This window comes from Blennius ocellaris (genome assembly GCF_963422515.1).
Source record: "Blennius ocellaris genome assembly, chromosome: 15".
Classification (NCBI taxonomy): Eukaryota; Metazoa; Chordata; class Actinopteri; order Blenniiformes; family Blenniidae; genus Blennius; species Blennius ocellaris.
In genome coordinates, this window is record NC_137664.1 from 22,328,166 (window position 1) to 22,342,234 (window position 14,069).

The 14,069-nt window shown below is 44.2% G+C and overlaps 1 protein-coding gene across 2 annotated transcripts; it reads right to left on the reverse strand.

Moving 5' to 3' along the window:
- Positions 1 to 435: 435 nt before the first annotated feature.
- nars1 (asparaginyl-tRNA synthetase 1) lies at positions 436 to 13,962 on the reverse strand. 2 transcript variants are annotated; one of them, XM_080510618.1, is made up of 15 exons: positions 13,823 to 13,962; positions 9,442 to 9,524; positions 9,209 to 9,274; positions 8,155 to 8,247; positions 7,852 to 7,941; positions 6,002 to 6,080; positions 5,831 to 5,901; positions 5,650 to 5,736; positions 5,328 to 5,549; positions 5,049 to 5,248; positions 3,602 to 3,737; positions 3,409 to 3,522; positions 2,372 to 2,503; positions 2,085 to 2,216; positions 436 to 864 (listed from the first exon to the last, which is right to left on the reverse strand). In XM_080510618.1, the coding sequence occupies exons 1-15, from the start codon at positions 13,863 to 13,865 to the stop codon at positions 733 to 735; spliced, it is 1,680 nt and encodes a 559-aa protein (XP_080366744.1). In that variant the 5' UTR covers positions 13,866 to 13,962; the 3' UTR covers positions 436 to 732. The 2 variants fall into 2 exon arrangements, with proteins under 2 accessions (XP_080366744.1, XP_080366745.1); XM_080510619.1 differs by having other exon boundaries at positions 13,844 to 13,960.
- Between the last annotated feature and the right edge of the window lie 107 nt (positions 13,963 to 14,069).

Below are 14,069 nucleotides of genomic sequence, written 5' to 3' on the forward strand. Positions count from 1 at the left end.
AGTTGAACACGAGTTTAAAATGTTTCTGGAATTACAAAAAAAGATGCTCCATTTACAAAACAGCTAAAAACACACACAAAAAGAATGAAGTTTCTTCTCTATGCCAACAATGCTCAGTACTAGTCGAGTTCACCCATCCAGTTTTTCCAGATCGACTTGTCGTGTTCTTTAAACCCTCCAACAGGAAGCCGCTTTCAGAACAAAACAGCTTATTGTGATGAGAGTTTAAGACCAAATGAATCATAAGCCATTTAAAATCAATATTTCTATCAAACTGAGCTTCAAGCCGTTTCACATTGTTCTTAAAAACAAATGAAGCAGTGTAAATGATTAAATCCAGAATATAAACACATTTCTGTGTTTTGTTTGCTATGATTTTAAAAAGCTCTTTGTTTTCAATGGACCTAATGAGACGTGTGAAGAAAAGTCCAGAAACACTTTGCGTGACACTTTATTGAAGTTCACTGATGAGGATTTCAGAACACAAAACAAGTGACAACACCTTTGTGATGGAACAGAACTGTGGCGTTACAGCTTTTCTACACGAGGCCACTTTAAGACCTGAAGAGCGACACCACAGAGTTTACTGGTCAGAATCAGCCAATGAGGAAGCTGGAAGGAGAAAGGCGGAGCTCAGGAGGCAGGACTTCCTGCTCAGTTTAAATGAAAAGCTTCGGTCAGAGAGTTAGTAAGAGAGAGTGTGTGTGTGTGTGTGTGTGCGCGCGCGCACGCTCAGGGTCGGCAGCGCTGAATGAATCGCGGGTACAGGCAGACGTCTCGGATGTGATGTCTGTTCAGCAGCCAGGTGAGAAAGCGCTCCAGACCTAGACCGTAGCCTCCATGAGGACATGTCCCGAATTTCCTCTGAGAGAGAGAGAGAGAGAGAGAGAGAGAAATGTTGTTAAACTGGACTTAATGTTCCCTTTTTATGATACAAGGACCTGATCTTATAAAGTTTAATGGCTATAATAAAAACCTGATGTATTTGTTTAAACAACAGAGAACATAAGAGCTGTGGACCAAAACCCACCAAGCAAGGAGCTTATAGAGGATATAGACTAGTTTTATTTGATATTTCATTGTATTTTGACCCGAATGTTTCATTAAAATTGACTTTATGTTGAAATTGTAATCATTTTCAGTACTAACTGTTTGATCTTGTAAGAATATAGACAATTTCATTCCACACACTGTGACACAACAAAGAAACACTTTGAAGTGTAAATTTAAAGGTTATTATAACAATATTTTACCAGTCTGGTCACTCAGGATGAAACTGGACTGTTTGTGGTCCCTGAAGTACATTAAATCTGATTTAGTCATTATCTTGTGTACATCTTATATACATGTGTGTATATATGTATTTATGTTGTATACATCTTTGTATTGGTTCAGTTATGTGCTTTTAAATAATCTTAACATATTTGATGTTTGGTTCATTCAATATCAACTGGTCCTACATAATGGAAAAAAATAATAGACCAATTAATCGATTATTTAAATAATTGTTGGTTGCAGCCCTATTATACATCAATACAAATTAAATATATATATAAATATATAGGCTCCTTGTCGTCTAAAGACAGTTCCAGTTGTTCTGATGACTTATGAAGAAAAAGCACAGATTATCTCGCAGTTTCATTAATAATCACATCCGTCTGTTCAGTGTATTGCTCATTACTGGGTGTAATACAAACTGGAAGTCAGTTGTGAACTCAAGGTGATAATTCGCTATATTTTGGTGAAAACAATATGAATTTAGACCAAATCAGACGGTGACATGTGGTGATGGCCATTATACACACGTGTTAGAGGCTTTGAGCAACATGGCCGCTATTTTTTCGGTCGTGTTTTCAGAAAATGGACCGTTGAAATGACGGCTGGACGGCTCGCTGCCTAAAACCACGACGTGAAGTGAAGCTGATTTAGAGATTGTCGTGATCGGGTGGGATACGAGCTTCAACATGTCAGACGACCCTGAACACGGTGAAAACCTTTGAAATGTGCAGATTGAATGAGTGAATTACTAAAAAGTGCGGTGTGGGAAACGTAAGGTGTGATGGGTGGGGAGTTCAGCCTGGTACCTGGTCGGTGTACCAGTAGTACGGAGTGGGGTCGATCCCCTCCCTCTTGTAACCTTCCAGCAGCTCCTCGGAGTCCGAGACACGCATCGAGCCTCCGACGATCTCCCCCACGTTGGGCATCAACAGATCCACCTGCACACACACACACATTAGCTAACTCACGTCAGGAAACGGAGCGGTTTGCTTTCAAATGAGATGATGGATGAGACACAGTGTCACCCTCCTTCCTGATGAATGAATGAAGGTAGGCGGATGTGGACTGAAGAGGACAGCGATACCGCTCGTACCGAGTTGGTGAGGCGGCGGTCCTCTGGACATCGCTGCATGTAGAAGGATTTGATCTCGGCGGGGAAGTGGCACAGCAGGATGGTCTCGTTGATGCTGTCGGTCATCAGCCTCTCGGGAGCTTCGGGGATGTCCTGGGGAACGCGCGACACTTCATCAAGACCCGCCAACGTCTCGCCGTAAAAACAGACGGGAGACGAAACGAACGCTCGGAAATACGGGAGTATATGTGGGATTTGTTTCAACGGACGCATGCAGCTAGTCAGAAATATCTGATAATACTTCAGTCAGCAGCAATCACACCCCGTCCTCCTCCACTGAACCCCAGGCTGTGATGGCTCAACATCTACATGAGGGGTGTTCAGCCACCAAGGCCAAGAGCCACAGAAATGGCTGTAATACTACCAAGAGCCAAAACACACAAATGTAGGCTCACAAACAAACTCCCTCTCAAACAGACACAAAACGACATCAAATAAAAACACGTACAGGATGTATGATACATCTCCATCCTGGAGGACCCCTGTCCTGCAGGGTTTAGCTCCTTCCTGTTCAACACACCTGATTGTAATGAGAGGCTCGTTATGGGGCTTTTTCACCACCTTGGTGATGACATCATCATTAGATTCAGGTCTGCTGAAGCAGGGAGAGACTAGAACATGGAGGACAGGGGCTGGGCTCCCTGGTTTAGTGGAGGAGGAAACACAGACCAACTGCATGCCAGTTAACCGTCACACGTGAAACCAGGCGGCCAATCAAATCTGTGTATTTTAGCGGCATGGAAATTGTGACACATTCGGATCTTGTGGACTTTTGCATGAAAAAAAACTTGGTCAAACTGAAAATATTAGTTGAACACCCCTGACTTAGTGTACTCATGAATGTATTTAGTGAGCATGTACAGTTGTAGCATGATAAAGACTATTGTTTGCATTCATAAATTCTTATATTGTGTCTGACGTGCTGCTGCTTGGCTTAAATTCACCTCCTTCTCATCGGAGCATTTAATTGTATTTGTCGTCTCGAAACGTTTGCTCACCTCCCCGAACTCGTAGTACGTGCCGTCGTCCTTCTTCACGTCGTGCTCTCGGAGCCACTCGATGGCCTCGCTGTAATTCATCCTCTTGAAAGGCCTCTTGGGGGGTTTGAAGTTCTGGAAATGATGTGAGCAGAAGAGATTGTGAGTGAACACACACACACACACACACACCAAATGCATTGCGTCTTCTCACGGGGTTGATGTCGTAGAGCAGCTGCCCTGCAGGGGACTTCAGCACTCGCTCCACCACGTCACACACCAGGTCCTCCAGCCGGCTCAGCAGATCCTCGAATGTGATGAAGGGACACTCGGCCTCTATGTGAGTGTACCTGAACGCAAGCAAACGTCGAGTTAGCGCAAGGAAAAAGCAAAATGCGTCTGGTGTGGTTGGTTCCGCTGTCGACTCCGCCGACGAGGCCGTGAGAACATTGAACGGGAATGTCACCGGCTGAAAGTGTAGCTCGAAACGTGTCGCCTACGTAAAAAAGGAAACACGGGGCCATACGAGTATGAAACACTGAAGCACTTTACTGTGAAATTAAACCTTAAAGTCCTAGTGAAATTAAAATTCGACCTCCAAAACACTCTGGCTGTCGCTTCTAGGGACATTTTTATGCCAACTGGCTGAAGGGTAAAATGTTCAAACACGGCAATCTGCGAGAAAATAGCCCATAAACAGGTATTTCCTCTGCTGGGCGGAGCTTCTGACAATAATAGAGTGACATCACGAGTTGTGCACACGCCCAAGTTGTGTTTACATTATGGAGGATCAGAGTTTTGACCACGAAGAGGCTGAATTTAACCATATTTCATCATCATGGTCATTTCAAACCCAGTGATTGATGAAGAAGACACAGAAGGTGGTTCTGCCATCGGTGACCCCGTCTGGAACATGTTAGAGGAAGTAGAAGACGCTTCGTCCACCATTCGTCCTCGTCTCCTCGCCTCAGCAGCCGCCACTTTTCACCTTTGAGGCTTTGAGGCTCCTGACTTTTGGCTGAACGACTTCCTGGATCATGTCGAAGCGTTTTTCTGACTGCGTGGAATCACCGAAGATGAGTCCAGGTATTATTTGATCGTCTACTAGCCGCCTGAGCTAGCCGCTAGCCACTCCTGCCGCCCGTGCTCCTTTTCTCCTCTCTGGTCTCTTCCAGGCTCAATCTTTCATCAAGGCTCATAAAACGCCGACTATAACTTCAAAACACTGTTAAAACTTGGATATTTAAGAGGAAACCAGCCGATATAAACACAACAGATGGAGATCTGCACAACTCGTGACGTCACGCCCACGAAGAAGGATTCCCCCGACTTCCTCGGCTGGAGATTCAAAATTCAAATAACTTTGTTATGTGACAACAGTGGTGGGGCAGAGTCGGAGGAACCTTAGAAGTAGAACCCCAACTATCGTTTTTTGCAAAGTAGTGTTTTACATTTCACTCGGCCTTTAAAGAGGAGGAAAATATAGTAAACTAGAGTAAGACAAAAAAGCAGATGGACTGGAGCTGCCGTACCCAGCAAATCCCCCAGACTGCACTAGACTCAACACGACCCCAGCAGAACCCCTGGTCCACACTGGATCTGCTCCCCCACAAGCGGACCTCGTGAACCCACAGACGCGACGCACGTCACTCAGAACTCACTCAGAAAGGTGCCTGCGGGTGCGGGACTGCTCGGCCCGGTAGGACTGGGCGATGCAGAAGGTGTCTCCCAGCGCGGGGATGCAGGTCTCCAGGTAGAGCTGCGAGGACTGCGTCAGGTACGCCTGCTCGCCAAAGTAGTTCAGGTTGAAGAGCGTGGCGCCGCCCTCCACCTGAGTCTGCACCATGGTGGGAGGAGTGATCTGGAAGAGAGGACACTTGCTGGATGAGGATTTACGAGTCTCCGTAATCCTGTCTCCGGGTACGAAAGCGCCGCTTCACCTCGTAGTAGCCGCGGTCGAAGAAGTGGTCCCTGAAGCACTGCGTGACGGTGGAGCGCACCCGCAGGATCTTGGAGACGTTCTCTCCCCTGATCAGCATGTGGCGATTGTTCAGCTGGACGTCCACGTCCGACTCCTCGTTCAGCAGGTTGTCGGCTCCGCCGGCCGGGGCCAGGCCCACCAGCTCCCAGAAGTCACAGACGAGCTCGTGGCCTCCCGGCGCCTGTCGCACAAAATATGCCTTTCCTGTATCCGGCGCCACCTCCATCAATCCCGCCGACGCGTTCGGAGTTGAGCTAAAGACGAGAGCGGCCGGCGTTTACCTGCTTCCCCTCGGGAACCGGAGTGACGGTCCCGTACAGAGCCACGGTGCTCTCCGTGGACAGCATCAAGCCGTTGTAGCACTGACACTGCAGACGAGAAGGAACGACAACACGCCTGTTCATCAAGACCACGCAGCCCGTAAAGACGAGAAGACGTGCAGGGTCGACGGGGGGGGTTTACCAGCTGGTCGGACAGGACGCTCTGCAGGAAACCCGTCCCGTCTCTCAGCACGAGGAACATCAGGTTCTTTCCTGTGAGGAGACCAACACAGTCGTCAGACTTTACATGGGCCCAGTCTGACAGTGACGGGAGATTAAAAGCACGTTAGTCAGAGTGACCCTCGTCCCTCACCCTGTCTTCTGAGGCGGTGGATCCATCCAAACACTTTCACTCTCTGCCCTCGCTTTTCTTCCAGTTTATGGATTTTAACCTGAGAAAAAAACACCAGTCTTTAGAAACCTCATCAACGCTGGAGTCTATTTTTAACCTTATGCGGAAGGATATCGGGCTCAAACTCAACGTGGCTCAATGACAGTGAAGCACAGCAGCTCTGAAAATATCTCCAGTGTTTCCTCTGGGAAATTGGAATTAATTGGACCAACTGCTTATAACTCCTTACTTGCCCGGACACATTTTTTACTTTCTCCAAGTTTAATGTAAATGTATAATCTTGGGTAATGTATGAATTTGACCAACATAACGTTTTACATTAAAAAAAACTTAGTATCTTTAATAATCCAGATATCTCAATGAAACTCAGGGAAGGTATAATTAATGTATATTTTAACTTTGTTCTTCACAGCAAAAATCCCAGAGTTGAATTAATGCAAACAGTGTTTATTTTAGGCCAACTGGCCTCAAATAAACATATATATATTATATGTATAATAATTATTATATTATTATACATATGTATAATATAATAAACAGCTTTTTGCTGTGTTGGTCTGAAATAAATGTTATAGTATTAAGATTGGAGCTGTCGCGTCCTACTGCCATACTGCCACACCTTATTTATTGTATTAGTCTTTTTATCCATGTACATTTTTTAACAACAGGGTAAATGTGTGTCATGTATTTTTATTATATTAAATCAAATCCTGTTCCTGTCCCTGTTCCTCATCCTCTTCCTGCTGAGTCAACTTTTTTTCGGAACCATAAAAAAATTATGAAACTTCGGGATTAGAAAGTCAAAATAATCCAAAACACGTCGTTTTAGTTGAAGTTGTTTTTATGTGTTAAATTCAAGTGAGTTCTTAATATGTTCCGGTGACGATCTGAATGTTGACGGAAGTGAAAAATTCAAAATGTCGGACGAGGAGTTTCCCCGACTAGTAATTCGAGGCAATCCTGAGGAATTACACGACGCTATCCAATCACAATGCTTATTGTGGGAATAAACAGGGAAGACACAGCGTCACTGACCACAATGCGGAAGACAAGAAAATAGTGACTGCGATCAGCGTCCAGCGTTTCCCCACGCTACCATCTCGTTCACGCAAGAATCATGTGATGGCGCTCTCAGGGCGAGAAATGGTCTCGCCCTGCGGTGGCGTCATCCGTTGGCGATACCAAGTGATGTTTGCTGAAAAAACGTCAAAATATCGCCAAAAAACCACGAGCCCATTGGGGCACAGTGGGTAGAGGATTCAGTTGCCCGAGCAAAGCTTTTACTAGCCCTGAAGATGAGAACCTTTTAACTTTTGAAATCCAGCTGTGGTAAGCATCCCAAAAAAGAACATACGAAATATGGTCATAATTTATGAAACTATTTTGATTTTCATGATGTATAAGATGGCTGCAGTGACACAGTGGCGAGCGCTCTTTACAGCTTATCCATGTTTTGCACTGGTTTCCTCTGGTTTCACCCCACAGTCCAACAGACATGCATGTGAGGTTAACTGGTGATACTTAATTGCCTCTCGGTATGATCGTGTGTGCGTGCGGTTGTTTGTTCCTATGTGTGTGTGTGTGTGTGTGTGTGCCCTGTGATGGAGTGGCGACCTGTCTAGATGCAACCTGCCTCTGTCCATAGTAAACTGGGCTGCAGCGCCCCTGAGCGGGACAAGCAATATAAAAGATGGGTGGATGGACTTATAACATGCATTTATGAAGAATAACTGTTTGCATTGAAGTGTAACAAGCCAGAATCATGTGAAAGTTGTAGATGAGTTGACCGTGACGAGGGAAACTTCACGGACCGTTTGCGGCTCGGGGAGGCTGGGATCATTCACAATGGTGATCTTCTTGGCTTCCTCCAGGTTCTTCTCTCTCCGCTCGGTGTCTTCAGCCTGCAGGACATTTACACACAAATCTGATGTGAAGTGAGAATTACAAGCGGCCTGTTGATAAGTCCACTCCTTCTACCAGAGGCCGTTCCAGACAGCCTCAAGGAAAAGCTCATTTAAAACATCTGAGTGCAGAACAACAACCGGAATCAAAGCAGTTCATTAGAGCAGCTGTTCTTTAAGCCTCGTGAGGAAAAGGTGAGGTCGACCACAAACCTCCTTCTTCTCCTTGGCATCGCTCTTCGTCTGTTCTCGGTTAAAGGCTTTCTTTGAGTTCTTCATCTGAGTCTTGGAGATCACCGCCCAGCGCTGTGGGGCAAATAGAGGAGCGATCAGAAGAGGAGGAAGAAGAATATACCTATACATATACATACAGTAGAACCTCTGAGGAGTGGACAACCAGTACTGAGGGGACACATCGCTGGGCAAGGACACATATTCAACAGTTAACACACCTTGATGAGAGGACAGCCTGACTGACAAGGACAACAGACAGGTTTTCCTGGTGAATTTCAAGCTGAGCGACACTGAAACAGCCAAAAATACTTGGGCTGGACCGGATTATTAGAATATTCAGGCCGCGGGTGATACATGATTGCCTCCATACTGCACTGTGGGTTAATTTCTCTGCCTCATAAAATAACTCTCCAGAAAATCCCCACAGAGGGTCTGAGTGGAGCCTTGCACACAGCGTGGATGATCAGTTTGACACCGTACTCAAGTTTCACTTTCACTTGACATCAGACAACATAAGGCCGTGCATATAGTGTTTATTTCTGCAGAAGGCGTGTGATTTAATCAGCTATGCTTCTTCTCACTCCTTTTTGGACATGCAAAATGGTTTTATTTTATTACTCTTACTTAGTTATCCCGTGATTGGTTAAATGTCTGTGGTTTGTTGGTGTGCACCACTGATTATGACATTTCAATTTTAACATGTTGGAGGGTTAGGCGTTATGTTGCACTGTTCAGAAAATTAATCTCAAAAATCAACGTAAAAAAAGAATCAGAACAAAATCATGACCTTGATTCTATTAACCCCCCCAAAAAAAAAAAATCGCATGATATTTTTGCCATATGGCACACTCCTACAGAAGAGGAACCAGAAGAGAACATAGAGGAGGAACCAGAGAAGATCATAGAAGAGACAAGGGAAACTCAACAGTGATGTGGAATGAGTGGATGAGCACTGCAGCTGTGAGTCAGATTAGATGTAGAAGAGTTTGTGTGCAGCAGGAGAGCTGTAGAACAGGTTTCATGTGTGACTCACCTCGCCCTCCTTTTGGGAGTCCACGTAGATGACAGGGAACGGCTCCTTTCCGGCGAACAACAGAGCCTGAGAGGCAGGAAAGGAGCAGAGAGTCACGAATCTCCAGAAAACAGAAGAAAGCAGTTTCAACATAGAGTCCTCTTTCAATAAGACACGCTTCCTTCATGAGCTTCTCCTGTCGCCGTTAAGAACCAGGCGAGTCCGTCCAGTGAGCCCGGAGTCCAGACACTTACTTTGAGTGGAGTCTTGAAGGGTTTCTGCTCCGTGCCGTCTCCATCTTGGTCGCTGCCACATTTGTCCGACACGTACAGCTCGCCTGAGGAGGACAGACGGCTGAGACACACATTCTCTTCTCCTGAGGACCAGGTCTGTGGTAGTACCGTGTGGTTCTCCAGTGAGGACCTTGGGCTTCACCTATAGGCACTGCTTATGCACGAAACTGGACCTAAAGAGTCGCACGCCACCTCCAACCCAAAAGTCATTTATCAAAATAAACTGGCACAGCATAGAACTGCAACAACGGAACACATTCTCACATTGCAGTTCAATGCTGACGCAGCAGGTATGTAATGAGGAGGCGTGGCTGAAGGTGAAAACAGGGAGTTGGTCCCGCAGAGAAACTCCACATCCGTCGTGTGGAAATAGTTTAGCTTTTCCCCGGACGACGAAACACAAGCAGCAGTGATTTGCCTGAAGCGGCTGTGCAGAGACGTTTCAGACGCACTCTGTCATAACGCACCTTCTTTTCTGAAGGAGAGAGAAAAACTGTGTCTGATGTCTGAGCAGTACAATGTTTTTAAGTCCTTTAATTTTTAATAATCAGGTTACAGACATTGAAGTTTAATTGTTGAAATCGCTGCAATTTAGGAGAGCCTGCGATGAAGAGGTTAACGGCAATTCAGTTGTGTGAGCAGATGTGACTGCCTCTACACTGCATTTGTATATACGTGCTGAGAATGTATAGAAGTATTTAGTGTATTGTAATATAATACACTGCCTTTATATTTGACTCTATTCTATAACCTATTTTGTGTTTGGTATACTTAAATCCTGTTAAATGACTTAAATAACATCTTACATCATTGCCTTTAGTTTATGCCACTTGATATTTGTATTCTTCACATTTGAAATACATCTTGAATATTATTTGATTTGTTTTCTATGTTTATGTTATTTGCACATGTTGGCAAAATTGCACAGTATGTGTGACGGTGGTCATGTTTGTTCTCCACATTTATAGGAATACATAAATGATCATATTAGTAGGTTTTCTGATTTGCATTTCTTTATTTACCATTTAGTGTTTCAATAGCTCAGGTCCCTTTAACAAAAACGCCTTGTTTTTTTTCACTTTATAAGCAAAAGTACCCTCCATATTTTGCAGGTGGTGAATAGCAGAATAAGCTGCATTCTTCTCAAATGTCACATGGTGATACACGCTGGGCGCTCAACATGAATACTTTTGGATGTTTGATCATAAACGATCTCGAGGCTGGAAGGAGTTTAAAGGAGAGACGTCTTGTCAGAAAATGAGCAAGGATGTGAACTTTTGCTCCTTTTGAACAAAAGTGAAACCTGGTGAAGCTCAGTCAGTCACAGTATTAAACTATAACTACTATTACAAAGTAAATACATCTTTGAATGCAGAAGTCACTGGTCCTCTAAACTCCGTGTCTAAATATCAGCTTTACAGGAGTTTAGTATCATATCCAGAACAATGTTGTGGATTTTCTCAGATTAAAGGATCCCACGTTTAACAGTCTATCATTTTGACTCCTATTATAAACACAAAAATACATTTTCTCATGTAGTTACAAGTGAAGAAATTAGTCTGATTCTAGTGGAATCATCTGATTCTGGTGTAATCTTCATTTGATTGTATTATGATACTCATCTGATTAACCCTTGTGTGGCGTTCAAAAAAACTTCCTTATGTGGCGTTAGTGGCTGTTTTCAGCCACGAACTTTGGCAGCCGTAAAATTATATCAGAGGAATATTGTGTGTGTGTGTGTGTGTGTGTGTGTGTGTGTGTGTGTGTGTGTGTGTGTGTGTGTGTGTGTGTGTGTGTGTGTGTGTGTGTGTGTGTGTGTGTGTGTGTGTGTGTGTGTGTGTGTGTGTGTGTGTGTGTGACCTTTGTGCACTGACCTTGATATAGCTACAAAATGTAAACATGCACCTAAGTTCTCGGAGCTACACAGAGTCTACATACAGTAAACAAAAACAAAGTGTTTATGTACCTTGTTTATGTTTACTAAACATAAACATAAACAAGGTAAGTCTATTTCAGCGCGTGCATAAGTTCTGCTGGCCATTTGCTAGTGAGAAGAGCAGGAGAAACATGAAGAGGAAATTCAGTGCAAGAGAGGCCCTGGATCTTATGATGGAGAGTGAAGAGTCATCCTCCTCAGACACCACCACGTCAGGAGAGTCCGATGCTGACTTTGCTCCACCCTCGACTTTTTTTTTACCACCTACCCACTTGCCCAGGAGCTCCTGAAGAGGAAATTGGCCTTGGTTGGAACTGTGAGAAAGAACAAGCAGGAGCTGCTACCCAACCTTGTGCAGGTGAAAGGTGGAGCTGCTCTCTCCTCCGTGTCTGGCTTCACCAAGAACACCACAGCTTGTGAGCTATGTTCTGAAACAAGGCAGAAATGCCCTACTGCTGAGCACAAGACACCGGGAGCCAGCGCTGACGGAGGGCTCAAAGCAGAAGCCAGAGATTGTCGTCGCCTACAACCGCTGCAAAGACGGGGTTGACAATCAAGATAAGGTATGTGCCAATACATATTTACCACATGCATCCTATTGCTGTTAGTTTTCTACTGAATTTCTGTGCTTGTAAAAGATGTAGATTTTTTTAGTTTTGATGAAGTTTCCATATGCCATGTGCAGCTATTTCCCGTTGTGAAATCAGGACTTATTGTTTTCTTCTTCGATTATCTTTTTAGCTTGTCGGCACCTACAGCGTCAAAAGGAAGACCAATCGGTGGCCCCAGGCGTCATTCTTCAACATAGTTGACGTCTCAGCCTATTGCATTGGTCATCTTCCTGGCGGTGGATCCCTCGTGGAATGAGGGAAAACACTACAAGAGGAGGCTTTTCTTAGAAGAGCTGGGCAACGCTCTGGTGCCTCCAGCAGTGTTGAGGAGAGAGCTCTTCCTCGAGCAGCAGTTACTGCCGCACTGGTGAGAAATGCAGGTTGCTGCAGCTGCCCCAGCAGAATCAGAAGAAGAGCCAGAGCCATCAGCAGCCACCAGCAGGTCAGGAGGGACGAGGGGGGCCTGCATCTTGTGCAAAGGTCGAAAAAGAAGTGGACACGTGCAGCCGTTGTGGAGGGCACACATGCAAAGTGCACCAGATAACATGCTGCAAGTCTTGCTGGAAGGACTGAATCAAAGTTCATAATGTTTGTAATGTAAGATAAAAAAAATAAAGAATTTCCTATGTTCAATCACTTTATATTGAAAATGGGTAACTTCATGTGTATTTTTCCCATATCAGTGACTTTATCTTCTAAATTGGCATTTAAAAGGTTAATTTAAAAAAAGTTATACTTTTTGGTATTAGGACTGAGGTTTATTAACAGATTTATGTAAAAAAATTTGAAAAAAAATATTTATCTGATATGTTTTTACAGCTGTAAAGTGAGCGGATGAAAACAGCCACCAACGCCACAACAGGGAGTTTTTTTTTTTTAAACTGATTTTGCACAAAAACTAAATATGCTTCAAAGATTACTAACATTACTAACCTTTGACATATCCAAGACTGTAATAACATGTAAAAAGAATCCAATATCCGATCACATTTTATTTTGAAAATGAGTCATTTTGTGTGTATTTTTTCCCATTTCAGTGCCTTCATCTTCTAAATGGGCATTTAAAGGGTTCATTTTGAAAAAAAAAATTTTTATATTTGGTAGTTTTGATCAGGACTGAAGTTGATTAACAGATTTATGTGAAAAAAATGTGAAGAAATATTTATCTGATATATTTTTACAGGGGTCAAAGTTAGTGGATGAAAACAGCCACCAACGCAACATAAGTTTTTTTTGCCGACAGTGCATTATTGACCGAGGGAAAAATTTAAAATCCAATTTTTAAATTGCATGTAAAAGTAAGCTTCCTCAGCAAAAATCATGCCATTTGAGCCAATACAGTGAAAGTTATGGTCAAATTAAGAGGAAAAATTACTCCAAGTGGACGTTTTTTCCCCCAATGCCACACAAGGGTTAAAGTGAAGAAATAGGATTGATTCTGGTGTAATCATTAGATTGAGGTGGAGAAATGTGTCTGATTCCAGTGTAATCATCAGATCGAGGCGTCAGACAGCCTCAGTCCTTTATCATTCATCCTGCTCTGTGAACGGCTACATAGTAGCTTCAGTCCTTTTTTTTACAACTTTCACTTGTTTTATGTAATTATGTAATCTCCAGATAATTTCATGGGAATAAACACCAGCTCAGTGAAGCTCTCACAGTGTGACAGCTGACCGAGCTCACAGCGTCTCAACCTCCCGGAAAACTGATGCAACACCCGGACACACATGTCCTCGAGCAAGCTAACCAGCTAACCAGCGAGCTAATGTTCGCCGTACCGGGCTCGTGTTCTTACCCACGGACACCTGCTCCACACCTTTTGTGATCTCCGTTGCCATATCGACAGGAATCCTCCGAAGAGTCGGCAAATGAAGTGTGAAAGTAGCTCCAGAAGCCGGCGGTGCAAATCCCAGCCAGCAGCCCGATGCAGCTCACTCGGATGACGGCAGAAGGAGAAGGGGAGGGCCGGAGCAATTCTCCGCCGCTGATTCGATGAGCTTTACACGTCACTGCTAGATCCACTAATCTGATTGGTGAAAAGG